The following is a 27,939-nucleotide window of genomic DNA, read 5'->3' as shown; positions in this document are numbered from 1 at the left end:
CCGGCTCCCGGCCCTCATCACTCGGTGGCGTAGGGGGTGATTTCTCTTCCAGCGTCACCGAGATCAGGCTTGAGGCCCGTCTGGCATCTCGGCGTGTGTGCCCTTGCCGCCGAGGTGCGTTTCTCCTGCCTCTGCATCCCTCACACCTGCGGTTCATTCAAGAGCGTGCAGCCCGGGCATCCGTGAGCTGCCTACTATGGGAAAAGGCTTTCTGTACTTTGAATTGTTCCTGGAACACACCAGGCTGGCTCACGTTAGCAAGGACCGGTTGAATTCATTTGCTCGGAAAGTTAATGCAGCTCTGGATTTTAGCGTAATTCTAGGTGTGAGTAATTTCGTGTAAAACAGTTGAAATGGCATTGTTCCTGCGCAGGAATAGCAAAACGTGTCGAACTGCCCTGCAAGAGTCGAGATTCGGCCTCCTCCTCTGGCGAGGAAAGTTGAAAGGCATGAATTCTGTTCTTGACTTTGCTGCTGCCAAGCTCTGTGACCATGGACTTAGTTAATTCACGTGAAATAAGATAAATTTCTAAGATTCCCTTCAAATCCCACGTGTTATTAGTCTGATGAGCTTATTTTTCGCCCCGTACCTTTAAAAAGAATGAGAAATAGGAAAAAGCCATGAAAGGCAGCCCTGCGAGGAACAAAGATTTATGAGCGCGCAGAAGTTTATAGGGATTGGATTGGGGTTTAAGATTGGGGACTGAAAAGGGAGCACAGTAAAAGTGAAAGAACTTAGCCAGAATTGATTATATAAGAGAAACTTGGAAAGCTTTCGGAAGTTCCAGCAGCAATTACTGTTTTTAATTCCCTCTCTTTGTAGCTATATAGATGAGGTAAGGAGAAAATAAATGCTGTTATAGAAAATGTAGTAGAGAGGAATGTAACTTTAGCATATATCTTAGGTGTAGGGAGAATCCTTTGTAGTTCTTAATTTGTATAGACACTTCGGCTCAGAAAACACTTTTTTTGGTTGTTAAATAGATAAAAATTTTTGTACATCCCGCTCGGGAAAACCCTACCTGTATTTTGAATATGTCAATTAACTACCCTCCCACCCACCGCTTTTTATTGTATTCTTATTATTTGTGCCAGTATTTTTAACAGCCTTTGGTAAATAGCGTTTGGCTTTGTAGTACATAGAGGAAGGATCAGCTTTGCCTCAGGGAGAGCTCAGTTTGAGTACTTCCTAGCTGTGTGACTAGGCACAGTCACTTTCCCTCTCTCAGGCTGTCTTTCCTCAATTGTGAAATGAGATAATGATACCTATTTCATAGGCTTGTGAAGGTTAAATAAAATCCTTCATGTGGAAGACATATAGCAGTACCTGACATGTCAGGTATTAATAATGACAGTATTGTGTTCATAGTGCAGCACAGAGAGGTGGTCTCTGGGTTTTAGTTTGGCTAGAAGGTAGGGCCCCAAGAGGAGAACAAAGTAGCAAGCGATCAATAGCCACTTCCGTGCCGGAAGCTGGAACTTTTGCAGGTTGTAAGCCCTTCCTTCCCTGAGTCTCAGGCTGAGCTGCTGCTCAGACACTAGTGATCGCTAAGGGACACATCAATCTCCCTGACTGTGTTGGCCTGATAGTCTTGACACTTGAGTAGCGTTGGGATTTTTCCCAAAAATTGAGCTGGCAAGTTAAGGAATGTGTGTGAGGAGAACCCCTCAAAGAGCTCAAAAACAAAGAAGGGGTTTAGTTTACTGAACAGAGAATTCAACCCAAGATAACTGAAGCCCTTCACCGCTTGCCCTGGCCAGTACAGCTTACTTATTCTTTATTTGACTCTGCAAACAGTAACCTGGGAAGGCACGGTAGTCTTAACTGCTCAGGAAGCTAGTCCTAGCTTTGGGAAAGGAAAAGAGAAGAGCCCCAAAGTTAATTTACCCTCGTCTTGGTTAACTTTTTAAACATTGTAGTGAATAGACTGTACTTTCTTACAGTTTAACCAGGGATACTGGAGGGGGGACCCTTGTTTGTGGAAGATAAGTTATTGTGGGGTAATATCTGAATAGGAACTAATGGGTGTGTGCTTCATCCCATGTGATTCAAAACCCTGGGAGGCAATTCCACAACAAGGTCGAGCTCTACTTGAGTAGTTTCATATGAGTATAACCCAGAACCTCTGGGTTTTAATATTATAACTAACTAAAAATTTAATATCAAAACCAACAGAAGAAAAAGTAGCCAGATCTCATTAAACTTAAACTGGCAAAAATATTGGCAGGAAATCAGAAAGTTAATGGATGAGATGGCATGAAGTCACATGACAATATAGTTTGTTTTTTTTTAAAATAAATTTATTTTTTGCTGCGTTGGGTCTTTGTTGCGGTACGTGGGCTTCTCATTGCGGTGGCTTGTCTTGTTGCGGAGTGCAGGCTCTAGGCTCACGGGCTCAGTAGTTGTGGCTTGCGGGCTCTAGAGCACAGGCTCAGTAGTTGTGGTGTATGGGCTTAGTCGCTCCGCGGCAGGTGGGATCTTCCCGGACCAGGGCTCGAACCTGTGTCCCCTGCACTGGCAGGCGGATTCTTAACCACTGCCCCACCAGGGAAGCCCCCCGACGACATAGTTTCTAAAAAATGTTTTGTTTCTAATTAGAGATCAGAAGTTGTAATCCCATTCCGAATAACATTTTTGCTGACATTTTAGAGGACATCTTGTGTGTGTGTGTCTATTTTGTACATATACGTTTATGTATACACTGTAGGGAAAAAAATCTCTATTAAATAAGGTGAATGCCAAGAAGAACCGGCTATAATGTCAACACTATCTAATCAACTACCTAATTTTAAGTGATACGTATTCCAAGGCCATCATTTATTTGACTCTTTGATGCTTAGGATTTCCCTCATTCAGTGGCCGGGGCATCTGTGTGTCTACTTTTAAGAAGCTCCTCAGCCAGGTTAGGAACTACTAATAAGGAGTCTTGTGTTCCACAGAGATGCTTGATGCATGTATAGTATCACAGCCAAGAAAATAAGAATCATAGAGGCTAGGGGGAGGGGGAATGGAGAGGAACTGCTTAATGGTTTCCTTTTGGGGTGCTGGAGTATTTTGGGGCTAGCTAGAGATGGCGGTTGTACAAAATTAGAATGTACTAAGTGCCACTGAATTATTTGCTAAAATGGTTTATTTTATTTTTGTTTGTTTGTTTTTGCCTGTACCGTGCGGCTCGTGGGATCTTAGTTCCTCGACCAGGGGACCAGGGATTGAACCCTGGCCCGGTGAGTGAAAGTGCCCAGTCCTAACCACTGGACCGCCAGGGACTTCCCTGGTTTATTTTGCAGTACATGAATTTCACCTCAGTAAAAAAACTTTGGGAAAAAATACGAATACTATCTTTGTATACTGTGTATTGGAAAAATTAATTATAACTGTTTAGATTGACTACCTTCTGACTATATATTTTTCTCTTAAGACTTTTCTCTTAAAGCACATTTTCATTGTTTCTAAGGTACATCTTATCAGTAGTACCTTTTCCAAGGTGCTTGGTAATATTTTCTCCTTAATTAAAATGCCATCACTCCTTTTTGATCATGTCCAGCCTCAGGTGGTAGCAGAAAGAACACTAAACTTGGGATCAAAGCATTTGGGGGTTGGAGGTCCACTTCTGCCCCATCAGCCATGTGGCCTTGGACAAGTTGCCTTCCTGAAACTGGGTTTCCTTGTCTCTTTTTCTGTCCTATCCCAAACTTGAGGGGAGATCCACTGAAATCATTTATGTTGAACACTTGTAACGTCAAGTTACAGTGCTTCCAGACACTAACGTTATGTAGTTATTTTGCTTTTTTTTTTTTGCGGTACGAGGGCCTCTCACTGTTGTGGCCTCTCCCATTGCGGAGCACAGGCTCCGGACGCGCAGGCTCAGCGGCCGTGCCTAGCCACTCCGCGGCATGTGGGATCTTCCCGGACCGGGGCACGAACCCGTGTCCCCTGCATCGGCAGGCGGACTCTCAACCACTGCGCCACCAGGGAAGCCCTGTTTTGCTTTTTAACTTGGACTCGGCAAAACCCAAGAATGGATTGAGGACAGTAATGAATTATTGGATTTATTATTAATGTGTTTTATAGTCTGTAACTTATAGTGTTAATCGTTCCCTTAGTTATGAATTTAGTAAGGCTAAGAATTAAGCACAGATATTAAACTTTTTCAAGGCTAATAGTGAGATGAGTTTTGGGGAGCAGGACTTGTTCTTTGGTACTGAAATACATAAAACATGATGATTTTTTAAGTTCCATGCTCAGGGAGCCTTCTACCTTAGTCATCTGTAACCACTCTGAATTTGGTTAATGTCTGTAGATGAGGAACAGGTATCTGTATGTTAGGGTCCTTTTTGAGTTCCTTTGTTTTCTCGTGGTGTAAGGAAGCCCCTTGGCCATCTTGTGAAGTGACGTTCTTGGCAGTGGTGACTTGTGGTAGGTCTCCTGGGAAATACAGACTTGGGAACACTCCCAAACGTGCGGAAGTAAAAACATTGGGCATATTGCTTGCCAATGACTATAGTAAATTAGGATTTTATTTTAAACTGACAAGAATTAGAGTTGATAGTATGTACAGAGAAGTGTGCTAATTTCCATGTGTCTCCTGTTAATTGGCGCAAGGCCAGATTTGCCGACGGAAATCGCATAAAACTGCAGAACACGGAATGAATGTGGGGGGCCTGGCTGTGGCAGGTGCGTGCATATATGTCACAGTGAGTGAGGACCTATACAAGGAAAGGAGGATGGAAGGCAACATTTGTGTCTTTTTTTTTTTAATAGATCTTTATTGGAGTATAATTGCTTCACAATATTGTGATAGTTTCTGTTGGACAACAAAGCCCTTCAGCCATATGCATACATGTGTCCCCATATCCCCTCCCTCTTGAGCCTCCCTCCCACCCTCTCTATCCCACCCCTCCAGGTCCTCGCAAAGCACTGAGCCGATCTTCCTGTGCTGTGCTGCTACTTCCCACCAGCCAACTATTTTACATTCCGTAGTGTATATATGTCGATGCTACTCTCACTTCGCCCCAGCTTCGCCCTCCCACCCCGTGTCCTCAAGTCCATTCTCTATGTCTACATCTTTATTCCTGCCCTGCAACTAGGTCATCAGTACCATTTTTTTTTTTTTAGATTCCATATTATATGTCAGCATATGGTATTTGTTTTTCTCTTTCTGACTTACTTCACTCTGTATGACAGACTCTAGGTCCATCCACCTCACTACAAATAACTCAATTTTGTTTCTTTTTATGGCTGAGTAACACTCCATTGTATATATGGGCCACATCTTCTTTATCCATTCATCTGTCGACGGACATTTAGGTTTGTTCCATGTCCTGGCTGTTGTAAATAGTGCTGCAGTGAACATTGTGGTACATGACTCCTTTTGAATTACGATTTTCTCAGGGTATATGGCCAGTGGTGGGATTGCTGTGTCATATGGTAATTGTATTTTTAGTTTTTTAAGGAACCTCCGCACTGTTTTCCATAGTGGTTGTATCAATTTACATTCCCACCAACAGCGCAGGAGGGTTCCCTTTTCACCACACTCTTTCCAGCATTTATTGTTTCTAGATTTTTTGATAATAGCTATTTCGACTGGTGTGAGGTGATAACTAATTGTAGTTTTGACTTGCACTTCTTTAATAATTAGTGATGTTGAGCATCTTTTCATGTGCCTCTTGGCCATCTGTATGCCTTCCTTGGTGAAATGTGTATTTAGGTCTTCCGCCCATTTTTTAACTGGATTGTTTGTTTTTTTGATATTGAGCTCTATGAGCTGTTTGTATATTTTGTAGATTACTCCTTTGTTGTTTCATTTGCAAATACTTTCTCCCATTTTGAGGGTTGTCTTTTTGTCTTGTTTATGGTTTCCTTTGCTCTGCAAAAGCTTTTAAGTTTAATTAAGTCCCTTTTGTTTATTTTTGTTTTTATTTCCATTACTCTAGGAAGTGAGTCAAAAAAGATCTTGCTGTGGCTTATGTCAAAGAGTGTTTTTCCTATGTTTTACTCTTAAGAGTTTTATAGTGTCTGGTCTTAATTTAAGTCTTTAATCCATTTGGAGTTTATTTTTGTGTATGGTGTTAGGTAGTGTTCTAATATCATTCTTTTACATGTAGCTGTCCAGTTTTCCCAGCACCATTTATTGAAGAGTCTGTCTTTTCTCCATTGTATGTTCTTGCCTCCTTTGTTGTAAATTAGGTTCCCCTATGTGCGTGGGTTTATGGGCATTCTATCTTGTACCGTTGATCTATATTTCTGTTTTTGTGCCAGTACCATACTGTCTTGATTACTGTAGCTTTGTGGTATAGTTTGAAGTTGGGGCGACTGATTCCTCCAACTCCATTTTTCTTTTTCAAGATTGCTTTGTCTATTCGGGGTCTTTTGTGTTTCCATATGAATTGTAAAATTTTTTGTTCTAATTCTGTGAAAAATGCCATTGGTAGTTTGATAGGGATTGCAATGAATCTGTAGATTGCTTTGGGTAGTATAGTCAATTTCATAATATTGATTCTTCCAATCCAAGAACATGGTATATTTCTCCATCTGTTTATGTCATCTTTGATTTCTTTCATCAGTGTTTTATAGTTTTCTGAGTACAACTCTTTCGCCTCCTTAGGCAGGTTTATTCCTAGGTATTTTATTATTTTTGTTGCAGTGGTAAATGTGAGTGTTTCCTTAATTTCTCTTCCTGATTTTTTGCTGTTGGTGTATGGGAATGCCAGAGATTTCTGTGCATTAATTTTGTTTCCTGCAGCCTTACCAGATCCATTGATTAGTTCTAGTAGTTTTCTGGTAGCACCTTTAGGATTTTCTATGTATAGTATCATGTCATCAGCAAGCAGTGACAGTTTTACTTCGTCCTTTCCAATTTGTATTCCTTTTATTTCTTTTTCTTCTCTGATTGCCGTGGCTAGGACTTCCAAAACTATGTTGAATAATAGTGGTGAGAGTGGACATCCTTGTCTTGTTCCTCATCTTAGTGGAAATGCTTTCAGTTTTTCACCATTGAGTATGATGCTTACTGTGGATGTGTCATATATGGCCTTTATTATGTTGAGGTAGTTTCTCTCTGTGCCCATTTTCTTGAGAGTTTTTATCATAAATGTGTGTTGAATTTTGTCAAAAGCTTTTTCTGCATCTATTGAAAGCATATGTTCTTATTCCTTAATTTGTTAATGTAGTGTATCACATTGATGTGTGTATTTTGAAGAATCCTTGCATCCCTGGGATAAATCCCACTTGATCATGGTGTATGATCCTTTTAATGTGCTGTTGGAATCTGTTTGCTAGTATTTTGTTGAGGATTTTTGCATCTATGTTCATCAGTGATATTGGTATGTAATTTTCTTTTTTTGTGATATCTTTTTCTGGTTTTGGTATCAGGGTGATGGTGGCTTCGTAGAATGAATTTGGGAGTGTTTCTCCCTCTGCAATTTTTGGAGGACTTTGAGAAGGATCAGTGTTAGCTCTTCTCTAAATGTTTGATAGAATTCGCCTGTGAAGCCATCTGGTCCTGGACTTTTGTTTGTTGGAAGATTTTTAATTATGGTTTCAATTTCATTACTTGTGATAGGTCTGTTTATATTTTCTAATTCTTCCTGGTTCAGTCCTGGAAAATTGTACCTTTCCAAGAATTTGTCCATTTCTTCGTGGTTGTCCATTTTATTGGCATATAGTTGTTTGTAGTAGTCTCTTATAATCCTTTGTATTTCTGCAGTGTCAGTTGTGATTTCTCCTTTTTCATTTCTACTTTTATTGATTTGTGTCCTCTCCCTTTTTTTCTTGATGAGTCTGGCTAAGGGTTTATCAATTTTGTTTATCTTCTCAAAGAACCAGCTTTTAGTTTTATTGATCTTCTCTTTTTTCTTCGTTTCTGTTTCATTTATTTCTGCTCTGACCTTTATGATTTCTTTCCTTCTACTGACTTTGGGTTTTCTTTGTTCTTCTTTCTCTAGTTGTTTCAAGTGTAGGGTTAGATTGTTTATTTGAGATTTTTCTTGTTTCTTGAGGTGAGATTGAATTGCTATAAACTTCCCTCTTAGAACTGCTTTTGCTGTGTCCCATAGGTTTTGGGTTGTCATGTTTTCGTTGTCATTTGTTTCTATGTATTTTTTTATTTCCTTGATTTCTTCACTGATCTCTCGATTATTTAGTAGCACACTGTTTAGCCTCCATGTATTTGTGGTTTTTACAGTTTTTTTTCCTGTAATTGATTTCCAGTCTCATAGCATTGTGGTCAGAAAAGATGCTTGATACAATTTCAGTTTTCTTAAATTTTCTGGGTCTTGTTTTTGTATCCATGCAGTCAGTCTGTGTCTTTTGGGACATTTAATCCATTTACATTCAAGGTTATTATCGATATGTTTGTTCCTATTACCATTTTCTTAATTGTTTTGGGTTTGGTTTTGTGTGTCTTTTTCTTCTCTTATGTTTCCCCCGCTTAGAGAAGTTTCTTTAGCATTTGTTGTAAAGCTGGTTTGGTGGTGCTGAATTCTCTTAGCTTTTGTTTGTCTGAAAAGCTTTTGACTTCTTTATTGAATCTGAATGAGATCCTTGATGGGTAGAGTAATCTTGGTTGTAGGTTTTTCTCTTTCATCGCTTTAAGTATATCCTGCCACTCCCTTCTCACCTGCAGAGTTTCCTCTGAAAAATCAGCTGATAACCTTATGGGGATTCCTTTGTATGTTATTTTTTGTTTTTCCCTTGTTGCTTTTAATATTTTTTCTTTGAATTTAATTTTTGTTAGTTTGATTAATATGTGTCTTGGTGTGTTTTTCCTAGGGTTTATCCTATATGGGACTCTCTGTGCTTCCTGGACTTGGGTGACTATTTCCTTTCCCATGTTAGGGAAGTTTTCAACTATAATCTCTTCAAATATTTTCTCAGATCCTTTCTTTTTCTCTTCTTCTGGGACCCCTATATTCCAGCGTTGGTGCGTTTAGTGTTGTCCCAGAGGTCTCTGAGACTGTCTTCCGTTCTTTTCATCCTATTTTCTTTATTCTGCTCCTTGGCAGTTATTTCCACCGTTTTGTCTTCCAGCTCACTTACTCGTTCTGCCTCAGTTATTCTGTTATTGGTTCCTTCTAGTGTATTTTTCACTTCAGTTATTGTGTTGTTCATCTCTGTTTGTTTGTTCTTTAGTTCTTCTAGGTCTTTGTTAAACTTGCTTGTATTTTCTCATCCGTGCCTCCATTCTATTTCTGAGATTCTGGATCATCTTTACTCTCATTACTCTGAATTCTTTTTCAGGTAGTTTGCCTATTTCCTCTTCATTTATTTGGTCTTGTAGGTTTTTACCTTGCTCCTTCATCTGTGATATATTTTTTTGCCGTCTCTTTTTTTTTTATTTTTTTATTTTTTATGAGTGGGATTGTGTTCCTGTCTTAGTGGTTGTTTGGCCTGAGGCTTCCAACACTAGGGTTTGTAGGCTGTTGGGTAGAGCTGGGTCTTGGTGCTGAGATGAGGAGCTCCTTGAGACCTCACTCTGATGACTATTCCCTGGGGTATGAGGTTCTCTGTTAGTCCAGTGGTTCAGACTTGGACCTCCCACCGCAGGAGCTTCAACCCAACTCTGGGCTCGTGAACCAGGGTCCCGCAAGCCGCCTGGGGTGGCAAAAAAAAAAAAAACCAAAGTAAAAAATAAAATTTGACTAGGAAACTAACAGACATGTTAGGAAGAATATAAAAATAAAAATATAGATGAATCAACAACCGGAAGGTGCATCTTTACCATAATAATAAATAAAGAGGAGGAGGGAAAAGAAAAAAACCAAGTGTGGGGGAAGTCCTTGGCTGTGGAGGCGGGGCCTAAGCAAGGGCGAGGTTTCGGCGGGGCCAATGCTCAGGACGCAGAGGGCTGGAAAAGGGGGGCTGTGGGGAACAGAAGGGGCCTATGCGTGCCCCCCAGCCCTGGTCTCAGAGGGCAGGGGACCTCACCTGGGAGCCCCGCAGGCTCCCCAGGCCTGAGTGGCCGGGGCAAGCACCCTCCACTCCTCTCGCTTCTCTTGCATGGCCTCTTCAGCCTGCCTCTCCTGATCTCCCCAGCCTCCCTCCTATGCCCCCAGGACCCACGTGGCCTGGATGGGGTTTGGCGGGGGGGTGGGGGTGGGGGGTGGGGTACCGGCCTGGGAGCTCAGCAGGCTCCCGGGGCCTGAGTGGGCGGGGCAATCGCCCTCCACTCCTCTCCCGCTGCTCCAGGAGAGTCCCTCCCGCCTGCCTCTCCTGATCTGGCCTCAGGGGCGCCGATCCTGTCTGGCCTCCGCGCCTTCTCTCCCCTCAGTCCCCCTACATCCTACTGGTTCACTTTGGGGTCCCTCCCGTCTCCTTGAGCGTCAGAGTCTCCAGGCAGGCGCACTAGTTGTGGGGAGACGCTAACTCTGCGTCTTCTCACACCACTATCTTGACTCCACCTCCCGTGAGTGTCTTTTTTGTATTTAATTTCCACAGTAGGCATGAGTAAAGGTGTGGACTCTACCCCAATTGGTTGTATTGGCTGCTTCAACTATGATGATGATGAGGGAGAATTTAAAAACCTAGAGGTTAACAGGAAGTTTACTAGGAAGGGGGTGATGAGGCCCTGACTCCATAGTCTGCCTCGTTCCTTCATCCCGGGCCGCCTCACAGCTAGTAACATAACGTGAGTAAGAGAAGAGAGCTAACATTTATAAACTACAGGTTCATTTTGGTCATTTTAAGTAATTATCATTTTAGCTTGTGACGCTGGGTTGCAACATTTTTCTGCTTCTGTGTATCTGAAAGACTCCAGTACCTCCTGGGAGGGACTCACTAAGACAGTGGCAAGCAAATGGCAAATATTTATTAAGTGAAGAACAGATTTAAGATAACATGGACTACCCAGAAAATCACCTCCATTGTACTACACTAATCAACGCACATCAAGATATCAATATATCGGCTTATTTAAGGCCTGGGTTAGAATTAAGGCAACTGATGGAGTGAGTTGGGGTTTAGGAAATAGGGGTGCTTTCCTTTATAAGGTGAGGATCATCTTGGGAACCGTGCATGTGTGGGTGAGGGCAGGGTTCAGGGGTAGCATCTGGTAGTGCTCACTCCAAGTGAAACACGAGCTTAAAGAAGAAACTGCCTGGGGCTTCCCTGGTGGTGCAGTGGTTGAGAGTCCGCCTGCTGATGCAGGGGACACGGGTTCGTGCCCCGGTCCGGGAGGATCCCACATGCCGCGGAGCGGCTGGGCCCGTGAGCCATGGCCGCCGCGCCTGCGCGTCCGGAGCCTGTGCTCCGCAACGGGAGAGGCCGCGGCAGTGAGAGGCCCGCGTACCACAAAAAAAAAAAAAAAGAAGAAGAAACTGCCTGTGTGAGAAGTTACAGCATTGAAACACCTTACTTTTGTGTCCAGGAAAAACCCTGTTGGAGGCTATGCGTCTGTGAACAAAGGAGAAGGGACAGCGGTGAGCATGTCAGCCCTGAACTGGAAGCCCTTCGTGTACGGAGGCCTGGCCTCCATCACAGCGGAGTGCGGTAAGGAGCCCAGGGCGAGGCCGGTCAGCTGCCTGCTGTATGTGATGAGGCTGAAACTTATGGATGTGATCGTTGGGTGTCATAAGACTTACGGTGTGAGTGTAGTTCAGGCACAGAATGTGAGATTATGAAACACTGAATCTCAGGATTCACAATTTCTTTCTTCCTTTGCGATACTTTTAAGACGAAATAGTGACTTGGGCTGCTTATTAGCAGTTTAGGGTTGAAAGTTCAGTGGGGAGACAGTTGGACCTGTTGCTCAAACGGAAGTTTCATGCATCATTGTTGGATGCCATCTGTCCTGTTCTCCTTGTCCTTTTCCCCCGCTTCATCACTGTTAACACATTTGGCTTTAAAAGAGGTTTAGGGAGCCCCAGGGCCTTCCTGAGCCGGAGGCGAGTGACTGTCATCGTGTCATCATGTTCTAATCATGCCTGTTGTTCATGTCCTGCTGGTGACTTCCTCATCCGCTCAGCTCCAGTCAGATCCTATTAGTTCCTTTGTTTATTCCCCTGATCATTCATTCAGCACATGTTAATTGATGGTGGCGGCGGGGTGGGGGTTAGGACTCTGCACTTTCACTGCCCCAGGGCCCAGGTTCATTCCCTGGTTGGGGAACTAAGATCCCACAAGCTGTGTGGCGTGGCCAAAACCAAAACAAAACACATGTTGATTGAGATGCTGCCAAGTGCCAGGTGTTGGGCTGAATCGCTGCTGTCCTGGGACAGAGGCTGCCCCTGAGGAGCCAGTGGGGACCTGGGCTGAGGGGTTGAGGCACATTAACCACCGACCACTGGCTTAGGCTCCCCGTGTAGATTCATCGACACAGTGACTCAAGGTTACTGTGTATGGGTTTATATGTTTGGATGGACTATCTCTTGGGTACTACATTAAACGTTTTTACCTACATTAACCGAGTCACTTTTAGGCTGTAACACACAGGTGAGAAATTCCTTTAGAAAACGCATTTATCTCCATGTTGAACCCCGTATCAGCCTTCACTTGTGTGAAAAATAGTAACTTACGTTTCATTTTTATTTTATTATTATTATTATTATTTCTTGGCTGCACTGCGCGGCCTGCGGGATCTAAGTTCCCCAACAAGGCGTTGAACCCAGGCCCCAGGAGTGAAAGTGCTGAGTCCTAACCACAGGACTGCCAGGGAGTTCCCAGTAACTTATATTTGAAAGTGGATTTCCTGTTTGTGTAAATCATTCCATGTACCTACTTTTGATAGCAGTGCAGCCTCCTCAAATCCTAGGTAGAATAAGATGGGACATAAATAAAAATGTACAGAAAACACAGTTATGCATTTTTAAAAAGATTTAAAAAAATCTTTTGGTTCCTAATTTTTTTTTTAAATAGGAAGATTGCAGAGTATCTGCCATTTCTGTTTCTTAGTTTACGTTATAGTCTGAATGTTTCCTCAGTAATGTATCCCTGTGTATCCTTTGTTTAGTGAAATTTCTTTCTATTAAGTGAAACGTTTCCTTCTTAAAAATTTTAAGGTACTTTTCCAATTGATTTAACCAAGACACGGCTCCAGATTCAAGGCCAGAAGAATGATGCAAACTTTAAAGAAATCAGGTATCGAGGAACATTGCATGCGTTAGTGAGGATAGGCAGAGAGGAAGGCCTAAAAGCACTGTATTCAGGGTAAGTAGACCTTCGTGTGTTTACATTTCAGTGTTGAACTTTCAAATGAACAGACTTCACACTAAGACTTCATAGAGAAAAAATACAAGTTTGGGGTGTATTCAAGAGCAAGTAGCAATCGTTGATTTTTTTTTTCATTTTTCATTTCAACTTTATTTTCTATATATGTGTTTTAATGTAGCGAGTGTTGTGGTGAAACTTTTCATTATATTCAAATACAGATAATAATACAAAAATTACATTTGTTTTAATAGCCCTTCCCCTGGGTTATTCTGAATTACTGAGGTTTTTGCTATAATGAAAATGATATGATATTCTCCATAGGTAAGAGTTGCAGTGAACAGCTTTTCTTTAATCCAACATTTAACGACCAGTGTACTGCAGGCACTGGATAGGAGAGTGAGTAAGGCGGGGTCCTGCCTATGTCAGTCAGAGGCCCTGCAGGAAACAGTTCGTTCGGGTGGTTTAAATGAAGGGAGATTAATGAAAGGGCTACTTAAGGGTTAAGGGAACGAATAAAGGATTTTGAGGTACCTAGAAACTAGCAAAATGAGAAATTGTTACCAAGCCTAGGACCAGAGAGACAAGGACAGGAATGATGTTAGCAGAGCCTACTAGGGCTGGAGCCTTGAAGGACCCAACAGGAGTTGTTGAGAGATGCCTTGCTAGTGCCCAGGGAGAGGAAGAAATACCTCCGCTTCTTCCCCCTCCCTCCCTCCCTCTCTCCCTCTCTCCCATCTTCTACTGGCTGGAATCAGCTGGCAGGGGAGCCGGGTGGTGTCATCCATGGTGCCAGCCTCGGCACAGAGCAGCACGGAGAGGGGCGAGACTGGATCTGGGTGGACACATGGGAATCGGCAGCAGCCACCTGCCCTGAAGGAACTGTGGTTGAGTGGGGACTGCAGGTGTGCAAACGGGATTACAGTGGCGTCTGCCGAGTACTAGACTCTGGTTGAGGCAGGGCATCAATCCCAGACTAAGAGGCTCTGGATCTGATCTTGAAGGACGAGGTCCAGATCCCAAACTGATGTCTCACAGCCCTCCCACCCACGGGTCCCCAAAGGTTTTTGTCTTTCAGTCGAGCCAGTCTTTTAAATGCGAGAAGTTGAACATAAAAACCATTCGATCTTCTCAAGAAAGCTAACATCTGGGCCCACATTGGGTCACTTATGATAATAGTAACTGGTGTTAAGGATGCTTTCTCTGGTTTACCAAACCTCTGGCACTCACATAGCGTAGGTGTGCAATTAGACTCAGCCCGCCTCACGCGCTCATAGCATCTGCCCGGTACCTGTAAGTGTGAGTTTACTATACCTGTGGCAGACAGAAGCCACTGAAGGGTTTTGAGTAGAGGGACTGACATGATCAGGTTTGCGTTGTAAAAAATTCCCGCCTGCCATTGGGAGAAAGAGAGACAGTGACAGTGGAAGCAGGCTGGCACATAGGAAGCAGAGACAAGGATCTGACCTGAGGAATTGTCTTGGGGGTGGAGAGAAAGAAGGCAGGCTGTTTAGGGCAGAGGATCGACATAGTGTACGACCTCATACATGAGGGGTGGTGGGGAAGGAGGAGACAGGCTAGTGTCTCTTTCTGGTTCTGGCCAGTGTGCAGATGGAGGTACCATTCCTTGGTCTAGGACACAGAAGAGGAGAGCGGATTGTTTGGAGAGGGAGGATAATTAGTTGGATGAGACACTTGCTCTGGTGGTAGGTGTAGGACATGTGAATTGAAAAATCTGGGAAGCAGCTGGAAATGCATCTTGGAATCAGTGTTGGAAACATGAATTTAGGAGTCATGACTCTTTGGACAGTTGAAGCCATGCGAGTAGATGAGCTCATCTGGGGAGTGTGTGGAGCCGTGAGAGAAGAGAGGAAGGACAGAACTCCTGGGCCCCTCAGAGGACAGAGGTAGGATGTGCAGAGAAAGAAGAGGAATTGGAGAGAGTGAAGTTATGGCAGCTCAGGGAGGAGACGGCTGCAAGCAGGACAAAGAGTGGACCATAGCAAATACTGGAAAGACAGAGAGGCTTTATAAGATGCTGATTGAAAAGCATCATTTAATTTAGCTACAGAGATGTCCCTTGGGCCCCTTTTGGTGAGGGGGCTATTGATGAAGAGGGTGGAAGGAAGCCGCATTGCAATCTGAGAAGGAGGTGGGAAGTGTGGCAGGAGAGCCTGCGAGTATGAATGCCACAGGGTGGTTTTGGGGTGGGGAGGGTCCTGGAGGAGGGAGAGGGAATAAGTGGAACAGGGCCCCCAGGGAGGTGGGAGATGAGCTCCGGCAACCCTGGAGGATGCCTACAGAGGCCACATTTCACCAGGTGCTTTGTCCTGAGAAAGGAAAGCCCTCCCATTATAATGTGAATGGGCAAATAGAACTCCGTGTGTTTTCATTGAGGATAAACGTGAGGGGCTGAGCTATCACTTAGGGAACTAATAACTTGCACACATTTAACTGAACCCATACACACACCACACACACACACATACATATATTTTATTTTTTGTTCCACTGTGTGGCTTGTGGGAGCTTAGTTCCCCGACCAGGGATTGAACCTGGGCCCTTGGCATTGAGAGTGCCTAGTCCTAACCACTGGACTGCCAGGGAACTCCCAAGAACCCACCTTTTTTTTTTTTTTTTAAATTTTTATTTATTTATTTTTGGTTGTGTGTGGGCTTTCTCTAGTTGTGGCGAGCCGGGGCTACTCTTCATTGCGGTGCGTGGGCCTCTCATTGCGGTGGCCTCTCCTGCCGCGGAGCATGGGCTCCAGGTGCGCGGGCCTCAGCAGCCGTGGCACACAGGCTCAGCAGCTGCAGCCCGCGGGCTCCAGAGCGCAAGCTCAGCAGTCGTGGCTCACGGGCCGAGCCGCTCCGTGGCACGTGGGATCCTCCCGGACCAGGAATCGAACCCATGTCACCTGCATTGGCAGGCCGACTCCCATCCACTGCGCCACCAGGGAAGTCCCAGAACCCACCTTTATAAAAAAATTTTTTTTAACTTTTTTCTTAAAATATTTTTAAATTAATTACTTATTTTTTTTAATTTAATTTTTATTTATTTTTGGCTGTGTTGGGTCTTTGTTGCTGTGCGCGGGGTTTCTCTAGTTGCAGCAAGCTGGGGCTACTCTTCATTGCAGTGCGTGGACTTCTCATCGCGGTGGCTTCTTTTTTTTTTTTTGCGGTACGCGGGCGTCTCACTGTTGTGGCCTCTCCAGGCTCCGGACGCGTAGGCTTAGCGGTCACGGCTCACGGGCCCGGCCGCTCCGCGGCATGTGGGATCTTCCCGGACCGGGGCACGAACCCGCGTCCCCTGCATCGGCAGGCGGACTCTCAACCACTGCGCCACCAGGGAAGTCCCTATTTATTATTTAGTTTGTTTATTTTTGGCTGCGTCGGGTCTTAGTTGCAGCATGCAGGATCTTCGTTGAGGCACGCTGGATCTTTCGTTGTGGCGCACGGGCTTCTCTCTAGTTGCAGCATGCAGGCTCCAGGGCACGTGAGCTCTGTAGTTTGCAGCACACGGGCTCTAGTTGAGATGCGAGAGCTCAGTAGTTGTGGCACTAGTGCTCTAGTTGAGGTGCGTGAGCTTAGTTGCCCCACAGCCTGTGGGATCTTAGTTCCCTGACCAGGGATCGAACCCACGTCCCCTGCATTGTAAGGGGGATTCTTTACCGCTGGACCACCAGGGGAGTCCTCCACCTATATTTTTGCTGGATTTTAAACTCTTAAGAAATCTGTCTTAGTGTAGTTTGATTGTGGAAGGCAGATACGTGATTACGTCTCCTATGTGTGTCTTCTAGAGGATTTTAAGTGGTTTTTTAGATTTTTTTGTCCCTTTGCCCATTGGTTTGGCAGGATTGCTCCTGCGATGTTGCGCCAGGCTTCCTATGGCACCATCAAGATAGGCGCCTACCAGAGCTTGAAGCGGTTATTTGTCGAGCGCCCGGAAGGTGAGTGGGGAATTCTCTTTCCACTTACGGACAGGAGGTGGGTTGTTTGTCTTTTTGTTCAAGTGGTTTGGGATCGATTTTCTTATTTGTGTCTTTACTACTGTGGAGGAGAACTTTGGGTTGGGTGTAAAATCTAAATGAATTATACTTGCTTATATAAATAAGCAAGTTGGATATCAGCTGAATTTAGGGGGGCAACAGAGCTATCTTACAAACGTCTTAATGAGTTGTCCTTGTTTCCACAATGTCCAGACTAGAGGGTATGTTGTTGTAGTTGTAGCCCACTTAAAATTCTCTACAATCATAGGAATTATCACCTATTTTTCAGGAAAGCAGTGACTACATTTTCTTAGTATTAAGAGCTCTGAGTTCTGATGTTCTCTTGCTGGTTGATTATTCGACTTTGCTTTAATCCCTAGAAGTTTCTGTCTTTTTTACAAAGAGATAAGCACTAGTCACTGTTCTATGAGCGCAGTGAGCCAGGAGCAAAGATGTTTGAAAAGTGCTTCAATACATTTCAAATTAAATATGTGTGATGTGCTTTAAAATTTTATCTCCACCTTATCTCATAGGAGGGTATCTTTCATTCTCCTACCAGTTGGTGTACGACCTCGTCTTAATTACAGTGGTCTGTACTTACACACAAATGTGAATTATGGTTCACTTCCATGATGATTCCCATGGTTACTCTTGCGTGATAGTTCACATTCCTTTTTAGGTGTCAAGAAATTTTGCTGAGCAAAATCCCTTCAGCCAGCAAAATCCCTAATCCTTTGAAAATTACTTGATTCATTAAGCATGTATTTCTTTCGTCTCTTAAATGAACAAGTGATGTGTAAGTGAATTACACCTATACATGAGTTACTCATATGAAGAGTCCTGTACATATGAAGAATCAAATAATATGTCTTTGTTTGCAGATGAAACCCTTCTGATAAATGTGGTCTGTGGAATTCTCTCTGGAGTCATATCCTCAACCATTGCTAATCCAACTGATGTTTTGAAAGTAAGCAGTGCTATCTATGTCTTACAGGCACACGCTGCATTTTCTTATTGTAATCAACGTACAGATAATGAAAATCTGTGAATGTAACATATACTGTGTATGTGTGAATCTTTACAGTTTTAGTGTCGTGAAGACTCAGAAACATGCACTAGGTGGATTTCCCAGTGATGCAGATAAGCTCACAAGTAGGACCCATTTTTGGAGACTTTGGAGGTTTTGGTGATTAACCAGAAAAAAGAAAATTAGGCTTAGATGCATTTGAATTTCATTTTTCATTGAAAATCTCCCTTGTTTTTATTGGTTCATTAAAATAGATGGGCTGTTGGGAATTTCCCGTTGGTCCAGTGGTTAGGACTTGGCACTTTCACTGCTGAGGGTGCGGGTTCAGTCCCTGGTCCGGGAACTAAGATCTCGAAAGCCACACGACGCAGCCAAAAAATGAAAACTAAAATAAAATAGATGGACTGCAAGCTTTACAGCAGTCTAGGCAGCTTGTTGGTGACCGTTTCTGAAGGCGTTACGTTTTCCACTAATTTGATTTCAGGAAATAGTAATGAAAATATTTACATAACTACAATTAGACATAACGCATTAGATGACTTTATCAACAATACCAGGGATACAGCCTCCTTAAATCCTTTTTGTAATAAGGCAAGGGACTAACTAATTAAAGAAAATCAAAATCAGGTGTGAGTTATTGGTCACACCCTCTGAAGATATTCCTTTCCTTCCCTCATTCTTTTTCTTTCCCCCATTATTTAAGCAGCATTCACTGTGCTTCTGCCTTGCACCAGTTGGTGTGCTATATGCTTAGAATCCAAAAGTGAGTCAGGCAAGGACCCCGCCTTCAGCTTTCAGTCTAACAGGAGATTCTGACAACATCAACATTGCATGCAGCAGGGTGTTGGGTGCACTACAGTTACACGCGGTGTGAATAGAAGGACCAGGCCCTTTTGCCCTGAGTTTACCCTGTGCTGGGGTAGAATTGCTAGAGAAGAATATCCGCACTCCTGTTAACCTCTTAAAGCTGTATCAGGGCTGTGGAAAGGCGGTTCCTGCATTTTGTTTTCTCACGTTAGCCTGGCAGTAACAGTTCTCTGTAGAATTAGAGGGTAATGCATGTGCTCCCTAAACCAAAATAAGGTACCAGTTTTTTAGTGAGAAGTCCCTTTTTATTCTTAAAAATGCAGAGCTACATCAAACATTATTTTTATGTTGGAATATTGGTCATGTGAATTCCATGGCAGTTGTGAAGTTCACTTGTAAGTTCCTGTGTAACAGAGTGTGAGGGACATCACACAGCCATCCTTTGGCCAGCACGTCTGTGTACCTTAGGGTTTGGCTGGTTGGAAATAATAGGGCTTGGAGTAACTAATTTAAGAAAAGTGCTTACCAATGCTTAGTGCTGCCAGGTACACTGGATACTCATAAATTATGTTAAATCTTTAGAATTAACCATGATATTCTCTCTTTCCTACTTAGTAACTTAGAGGGAGATATGCCATTTTCTTTCCTTTTTAAAAGACTATTTAAAAAAAATTTCTTTTTGACACTTAACGAGCTACTGCATGCAAGACTGGACTCTACTAGATGCTTTTTGTTGATTCTAAAGTGCCTAAGAACCAATCCTGATAAATTTAAACTAGCATTGTAGTAATAGTTATATTACAGTTTTTTTTCTTTTAATGATCACTAAACAACAAATTGAATTTTTTTTTTTTTTTTAAGTCTGCATTTGTGGAGAAACATGCTAGTTTCTTTCTCACGTTAGTCTTTAATTTCTAGATTCGGATGCAAGCACAAAATAGCTCCCTTCAAGGAGGAATGATAGGCAACTTCATTCACATTTACCAGCAAGAGGGAACAAGAGGACTTTGGAAGGTAAGCTTCAAAAACAGACCCAACTGACTTAGTTCTTCCCATTTTTAAAAAAAGTTATTTTTCCTATTTTTATTATTTTATTTAATCCAAATGGTATAATGGAGTAAAGGAAGAAGAATGACATCTGCCCTTGAAGAGATCTTCTTCCTTAATTTTCTTAATCTGTAAAAGTGAAAATGTCATGATTTTACATAAGGAGTATGTCGTGATTTTAAAGTACCTTTCGAAAAATTCATATATAAGAAATTCTGTGAGGGTTGAATACTTGATTTGTTTGCTTTTTTTCCCCCTAAGTTCTTATGGAGAAGAGGTTATAGTTACATTGGATTTTTTTGATCTGTATGGTTTCATGGCTCTTAAGTGAAGACTGTTAGGCAAGCACTGGTATGGAATGCTATTTCCTAGTATTCTAGGGACTGTCATCTCATAGATTAGACCCTAAAGGTCATCCAGTCCGATCCTCTCCATACATACAAGGAAACCGGAAGCTCTGAGAGGTGACTCGTCCTGGTCAAGGTCGTACAGTTAGTGCCAGAATCAGAATTAGACTTTGGGGTTTCTGACTTCTTACCGTCTGCATTTTTCTACTCTTTCACTCTACATTTCTACCTACCAGCAGGAAAATGTAAAAATTGGCCATAGTTTGTAGGGGAGACATGTCTGACTTGTTATTATTGATATTTTTACCCAGGGTGTGTCCCTTACTGCTCAGAGGGCCGCTATTGTTGTTGGTGTGGAGCTGCCGGTCTACGACCTCACCAAGAAGCATCTTATTCTCTCGGGCTTGATGGGAGACACTGTGTATACCCATTTCCTGTATGTTTATGGATTTTAAAAAAATTAATATTTTAGGTATGCATGAGCTTAGGGTAGAACTTTGCTGCAAATTTATAGACATTTTAAAGAAAGTTTATTATAAAAGTATTATATTCTCATATTTGAAAAATTATAATACGGAAGTAAACCAGGAAAAAGTATGTCCTTACCGCTTTACGTAGGTAGCCATTGTTAACTGTTTGATTATGTACCTTCAGGTGTTTTCTATGCATATGCAAATATGTCTACGAAAGTATATTACATGTGCTTTATTATACAGCTACGATCATGCTTGGCATTCTCTTGCTTTTTATTTTTATATTTTTTTATTTTTCTGCTTTATTGAGGTATAATTGGCAAGTAGAATTGTAAGATACTTAAAGTGTACAATATGGTTAGATACACGTATGCATTATGAAATGATTACCCTCATCGAGTTAATTAACACATCCATCATTTTATGTCTGCGTGAAAACATTTAAATTCTACTCTCGTAGCAAAATTAAATTATATATAATACTGTGTTGTCAACCATAATCACCGTGTTATACATTAGATCCTCAGACCTTATTCATCTCATAACTGACATTTTTGTACGCTTTTACCAACTTCTTCCCAACCCCAAGCTCTGGCAACCACTTTTTGACTCTCTGTTTCTATGACATTTGGCCGTTTCGGAGACTGTTCTGATTCTTATGTGCTAATGACATCTACTGGGTGGAGGCCAGCGAGCTGCTAAACATCTTACAGTGCACAGGACAGACATCCACAACAAAGAGTTCTCTGTTCCAAAATGTTAGTAGTGCTGAAGTTGTGAAACCCTACTCTGTGTTAGTTGATACCAGGGCTGGTCTATGGTAGTCTTGTGACTGAAAGTTTAGTAGAACCCAGGGCCCTGGTGGGCATCACATTACAGTGAGGAAATCTTTTTCTCTGATCTCTAAGAGCAATGTAGTTATGAGATGGCTAAAATTACTCTGATGCCTGTTTGTAGGTGAATAGATAGATGAAATAGATCGTCCTTGGAGGACATTCCTTCCTGTTTCTATGATTCGTTGACATTCCAGAACCTCAAAAGTATTCTTAGCCGAGGCTGGAATTTATAAGCCAGTATAAACAATGCTTTAGATAAGGGCCTCATTCTCATATATTCCATCTTGTTACCTGTTACTTTAACCTAGTTTGGGAGGAGGCTGTTTCTTGCCCTTGATAGTAGGGGCTGCAGCTCAGGGGTATTAAACTTTATTTTTCAAACGGTCTCTTCTTTATAGCTCAAGCTTCACCTGTGGGCTGGCGGGGGCCCTGGCCTCAAACCCTGTTGATGTGGTGAGAACACGTATGATGAATCAGAGAGTCCTTCGAGATGGCAGATGCCCTGGCTACACAGGTTCCCTGGATTGCTTGTTACAGGTGAGCGGGGATGTCCATCTGTACGCTGTTGTGAATGCCTTTCGTGGCTCATTGGCTTCCACGTTGCCTTCTGAAGAGTTTCTTTTCAGGATTTAAAAACACAAGGGTTTAGAGCCTGATGAACCTGTGATTCTGTCATTTGTAATCGTGTGACTTTGGTCAAGGTACAGACTCTACACCTCGGTTTCCTCACAAGTGAAATGAGACAATAAATAATAGCACCTACATCACAGGATTATTATAAAAATCATTGAGATCATACCTACAAAATAGCACAGTGCCTGGAATAATGTTAGGTAGAAACATCATATACATTTATAATAATAAGTATAGACATAATAATAAAACCTTGTTAGTATAATAATAAGGGACACTGGTGAAGTAAGCACATTTATTTAAGTTAGTCTTCAACATTCTAGTGGATTGCTTCAATCCGTGAAACAGGCCCCCAAATATATATTTGTATTTATATTTATTTAACCAACGGAGTATCTGAATTTTGAGGGCTAAAATAACTAAGACGAGTGATGCTCTAAAGTCTTGAGATGGTACAGAGTTTTTGCCACACAGGGGCTAATGTTTTAAATACAAAATCTAAATGAATATTTAGAAATGACAGTTCATTTTTCTTATATCTCTGCTCTGCTGTGAAGCGTGAGAAAATAGTCATATTTCCTGTGATTGTAGTAGAACTGTGTCTCCTTCCAGAATGTATCACCTTTCTGTTGAGTCAAACTGGAATGAACATCCTTCATTCAGACATCTCTCAAAGGAACACATGAACCTTAACCTTAATTCTCAGTTTAAATAATTGGGCCTACTGTTCCTGCGTAGATGAAAGTTTGTGACTGTCTCCCCTGCTGGGTTGCCGGCAGCCAAAGATGAGGGACCACGTTTGTGGTTGCTGTTTACCGGCGTGATGCTGGCGCATCCCTAGACTTCAAATATTGCTTTAATGAAGCAAAGACACTTAATGTTATCTATCCAACAACATGAAATAGTGGTACTCTGAATTACGTCTTTACTGCCATTGCCTCCTTTTTTTATTTCTGACCTGCTGTAAGCCCACATGGCAAGGAGGCAATAGACTCTAGTTGGAATTAAATCTCATTTCTTATCCAACTGCTGTTTGCTTTGGGTGTGGGATAGTTTGGTACAGAGCCTTTGTCTTCACCTATGCAGAAACCTTTAAAGAAAGAAGAGAGGCAGTGGGCAATGATTTCTTAGATAGTCCTTCCAAATAGAATTTTGTTTTTAAGAAAAATGTATCAGTTCAGTCTGGCTACTAATTATTAATGCATATTTGACATAATTGGAAAGTTGGACGTTAACTTTTTCCCCCCTCCCTTATAACAGACATGGAAGAATGAAGGGTTTTTTGCTCTATATAAAGGGTTTTGGCCAAATTGGTTGAGACTTGGTCCTTGGAATATTATTGTATCCTTTTCTGTTGGAGTAGATCTGAAAAAAGATACAGCTGAAGAATGTTGTTTATATAAACTGTCATGTTATTAATTAGAATTTAGAAGTAGGTTCTTATTCTGTTCCTCTGATTCAAGAAATAACTATTCAGTTTCTTTTTCAGGAGGTATAAAGTCTCTGCTAGGCACTGTGAAACGTGGCTTAATGGTGGTGATATTGAAAGGCAATGGTAGCAATAAAAACTTTTCTTTAGACTCTGCTCTAGGAGCTGAGAGTGTTTATGATTTCCGAGAGAGGAGAGACAAGGATTTATTTACTTGTTTATTTTTTCAGTCCCTAGCCACCCTTGGGAAGGATGTGGCTTGGCAGCCATGTTCTAGAATGCTTATTTCAGAGAGCGCCTAAGGACAGACAGGAATCAGCCCCAGAATTACTTGGCTGACTAGCACTTTTCCCTCTATGCCAAAGTGGGAGGCAGGAAGGAAGAGACAGTTCATTAGAAATGAAAGGACAGAATTATAAAGCAGGGGATGTCAGTTTGCACCATGCTTGTTTATCTGCGCCTCCCTCCCAGGCAAGCTTGCCTACCGGCAGCCCTAGAGGAGAACTCCCCGAGGTTGCTCTTTCTCTTTCTCACAGAATTTACTGTTCTGTGAAGTCTTCCTAAAAGTCAGAAAAGCTAGCAGTGTGGATGTAATCTTAGAAGCTTTTGGAGCTGATGCAGGGGATTTATGTGTCTCCGTTGTGGTCTGTCTCTTCCAAGCTGATCTTGGGAAGGTTAATGGGGAGATCTCTTGGGGTGGTTGAGGGTGGAGCCCCTCATGTTTAATCATGTCCATGGCATGTGGTCTGCCCAGAAATATTTGTTAGGAGGTGTGCTATTCGTGGGTCTGTTTTGATGCGTTAGGGTTAAGATGGCATAAAATGTCAGCCTTAACTAATACCTGCAGTTCTTTGTGACATATGAGCAGTTGAAGAAATTGGATTTGTGACAAGTCAAGACTGCATGAGACATCCCGCTGAAAATGCTCACGTCTGAAATAGCGAAGCTTCCTGTCTTTCCCACTGCTTCTCACTGCTTGGCCCGCCACAGATTCTGAGGTGTGAGCAACAGGTGAAGACTGGGTTAGCTCGGATTGCTGTGTCCTGGCATTGGATGCTCTGCACCAGATGTTTAATGGCATAGACTGTAACATCCAGACACTAGTCCTTACCATTCAAGTGCCCTTCGACATCAAAGATAACATGAAATGCATGTTTCTTGCTAAAGAAAACTTGCATGAAGATCAGGAACTGTGGACTGATTCCCTCAGGGGAGAATAACTCCTGATGCATCTCAGCTCATAGCTGAGACTCCCAGACTGTTCGAAAGAAGCTCTTCGGAACCATGGAATGAATAGAGCCTCCAAGAGGGTGTTATTGTTCCTGAACTTCTGGGGGGGCTTTGGCTTCGTGTCTGCTGAAGAAATTCACACATGGATGCCTGGTATACCCCAGGTATAAACAGTGCAGGATATAGATCCCTGGAATATTGCACTGCTTTCTAATTTCCAATTTTGGCAGGACCTTTCACTTATAATAAGTGATTTTTAAGCCTTTGACCACTTGACCTTTGTGAGGAATTGTTACAAAGCATTAATATCTAAACTCATGATGGTGTGATAGGTTGGCTTGGAAGGTGGCAAAGTCTGTGCTGGTGGGAGGTGTTATTAATCTACTTGGGTTCTGTCTTAAGTAATGTTTGTAATTTGCTCTGTGATTTTAGCAAAGTTTCTATTTCCCAATCTGTAAAATGGGGATAATAACATCTATTGATATTGAGGGTCAGGTGAAGAAGATAGTAGCTGCTACTACTTGACTTGTAGGATTAGTGTGTTTACATCATGCTGTCATACAGCCATCATCCCAGAATAAATGGTCCGTGTGTATGGAAGAGAGTCATTTTATCATGGGCTTCTCCTGAGTGAGATCGTTTGTTAAAAGCCTTGTGCAAGAAAGAGGTTAAGGTTTTATTACATTTTCTGTAGCAAAATGTTGCAAGTGAATCAAAGAGTTGATTTTTTTTCCCAGATTTCCCGGGTTTTACTTTAGTTCTGGTCACATTTGTCAAAATACTTCCTGTCTTGGACTTCCTAATCAGTTTGGAATGAAAATACTTGCTTGAAATTCGAAAGGTGTTTTTTTGTGTGTGTGCCTGTTTATCTGGAGTCTGATAAGAGGTATATAATGTCTTCCTTCTTCTAAAGACAGGATATCATTCTTCTTTTTCATCTTCATCTTATTCTTTTCAAAATAAAAAGTGATTCTCAGAGCCCCACGATCTTTACCCTTCTAGAAGACAGCCCCAGGAAAGGGACGATATTGAATATTTACTTGGGTACCTTCGGTTCCACCCTTTGAGAGTAACATTAAATACATACTCCCTGTGGCCTCCAGGACAGACACCTCTGCAGTATATGCAGGTTCCCAGTGGGTCCAGCCCCTGGGCTGCTTCCTCCCTTGAAGCAGGATGGAAGGCACGCATGTTTTTCTTGGGGATTGGGCAGTTTTGCTCCCAGTCACCTTGACCTTGCCTTCTTTGAAAAAGATTTTGTGAAGCAGAATTTTAGTTCCAAAAGTAAGAGCTAAGTCAAGAAAGGAGGAGGTCAGAAGGGCAGGTAGGTGTTGATTGCTTCAAGGCTCAGATGGAAGCCCAGTTCTCCCTGACCAGTTCTGGACATGACTCTGGAGAGCTGAGCCCGTTCAGGCCTCGCCCCTCGTACTGAACCATATCTTCAGAGAGCAGATTATTCTTCTTCTTACTAAAACATTCCATTGATATGGTAAGGGCTTTCTATAGAAAGCCTTTTTCACTTTTGAATTCCTTGAGTTTAAAGGATGACTTTTTATGAGCCACTCTTTTTTTTTTTTTAATGTAGAAAACATGTTAAGTGTACATATAATTCCTAAAACAGTAGAAGCAAGTTCATTTTGAAGACAATGTAAAGATTGAATGTCATGCAATATTGATTATATCACTTTATTCAAAAATGTACATGTTCATACCAGGATGAAAGGAAAGCCAAACCTCACTGTAAAAGGTAAGTGTGTGTTTGTTTGTTTTTTTATAAATTTATTAACTTTATTTATTTAGTTTTGGCTGTGTTGAGTCTTCGTTGCTGCGCGCGGGCTTTCTCTAGTTGTGGTGAGCGGGGCCTACTGTTCATTGTGGTGCTCAGGCTTTTCATTGCGGCAGCTTCTCTTGTTGTGGAGCACGGGCTCTAGGTGTGCGGGCTTCAATAGTTGTGGCACGCGGGCTCAGTAGTTGTAGCTCGCGGGCTCTAGAGCTCAGGCTCAGTAGTTGTGGCGCACGGGCTTAGTTGCTCCGCAGCATGTGGGATCTTCCCGGACCAGGGCTCGAACCCGTGTCCCCTGCATTGGCAGGCGGATTCTTAACCACTGCACCACCAGGGAAGCCTAGTAAGCATGTATTTAAGACGAAAATATAGTATTTCTTCAGTGCAGGTTTATTAAATACCTTATAGAACAGAGTCTTAACTTGTTTTGATTTTTTTTCTGCTTCTTGAAAGAGTAATGCAGTTGTTGAAGCTTCTAACCAAGAAAGAAACTTGAAGAACTGGGAGACTTGGTCCCCTTGTTTCCAGGGCCGTGACTACAAGTCATCCATCCCCTTGGGTATCGCTACATGTGGCAAAGGGATTTTTAGCTTTGAAAACCAAAATGACGAAAGTGGATTTTTTTGTTTGCTTGTGGGTTTGTGTAATCATTGATGCTAAGTGTTGGCGGATTGTTATATAAAAAATGGCTTCTTTTCTCCGTATTTATTCATGTACTAGAAATAGTGTATATTATATAAAGGCTATAAAAGTTTTCATAAGCCTTTATATTTTGAGCTCTTTATATAAACATTGTTGGAATATGTGGCATAAACTGGTTTCAGTATTTAATAAACTGGAGTGATATATAATAGTAAAAAATGCTCCGTGGTTATTTCAGATGAATAGAAACGTTTAAACAGAGATAAGTGGCAAAGCGTCCAGGAGGCTGGAGTAGAAATAGCATTTGTGAAAGTGGCCACAGACATTTCTCTCTGCTTAGAGAAGTTGTTGGGATCATCTTACTAATTGCCTAGAGACCTGTGTGGCCTCCCAGTCTATGAAACACTGCACCTCAGTAGAGGCCAGTGAATTCGGTTCGTGGGCTTGCTGGGCAAGGCACCTTGGAGATTCAGAACACCAGTGGTACGCCATCAGTGCCTTGAAATTTCAGGACCCCTCAGTCCTTCTTCTAGCATGTGGTGTTGGCTAGAGGCGG

At 42.3% G+C, this 27,939-nt stretch overlaps 1 protein-coding gene across 3 annotated transcripts in view; it reads left to right on the top strand.

Annotated features, from left to right (window-relative positions):
* Positions 1–25,553, top strand: part of SLC25A30 (solute carrier family 25 member 30) — an 88,455-nt gene extending 62,902 nt beyond the window's left edge. For 2 of the 3 annotated variants that reach the window (XM_060287936.2, XM_030882223.2), the window contains exons 2-10: positions 11,364–11,485; positions 12,994–13,141; positions 16,996–17,090; positions 18,011–18,096; positions 19,882–19,977; positions 20,669–20,793; positions 22,065–22,203; positions 23,560–23,640; positions 24,576–25,553. In XM_060287936.2, coding sequence (XP_060143919.1) covers positions 11,422–11,485; positions 12,994–13,141; positions 16,996–17,090; positions 18,011–18,096; positions 19,882–19,977; positions 20,669–20,793; positions 22,065–22,203; positions 23,560–23,640; positions 24,576–24,617 — 876 coding nt within the window. In that variant the 5' untranslated portion in view covers positions 11,364–11,421 and the 3' untranslated portion in view covers positions 24,618–25,553. The remainder of the gene's footprint in view (positions 1–11,363; positions 11,486–12,993; positions 13,142–16,995; positions 17,091–18,010; positions 18,097–19,881; positions 19,978–20,668; positions 20,794–22,064; positions 22,204–23,559; positions 23,641–24,575) is intronic. The other variant, XM_030882224.2, reaches the window with a different exon arrangement.
* The last annotated feature ends 2,386 nt before the right edge of the window (positions 25,554–27,939 follow it).

Source organism: Globicephala melas, chromosome 18, assembly GCF_963455315.2.
Source record: "Globicephala melas chromosome 18, mGloMel1.2, whole genome shotgun sequence".
Lineage (NCBI taxonomy): Eukaryota > Metazoa > Chordata > Mammalia > Artiodactyla > Delphinidae > Globicephala > Globicephala melas.
The sequence above is the reverse complement of the archived record's forward strand: the minus strand, read 5'-3'. Positions and strand labels throughout refer to the sequence as shown.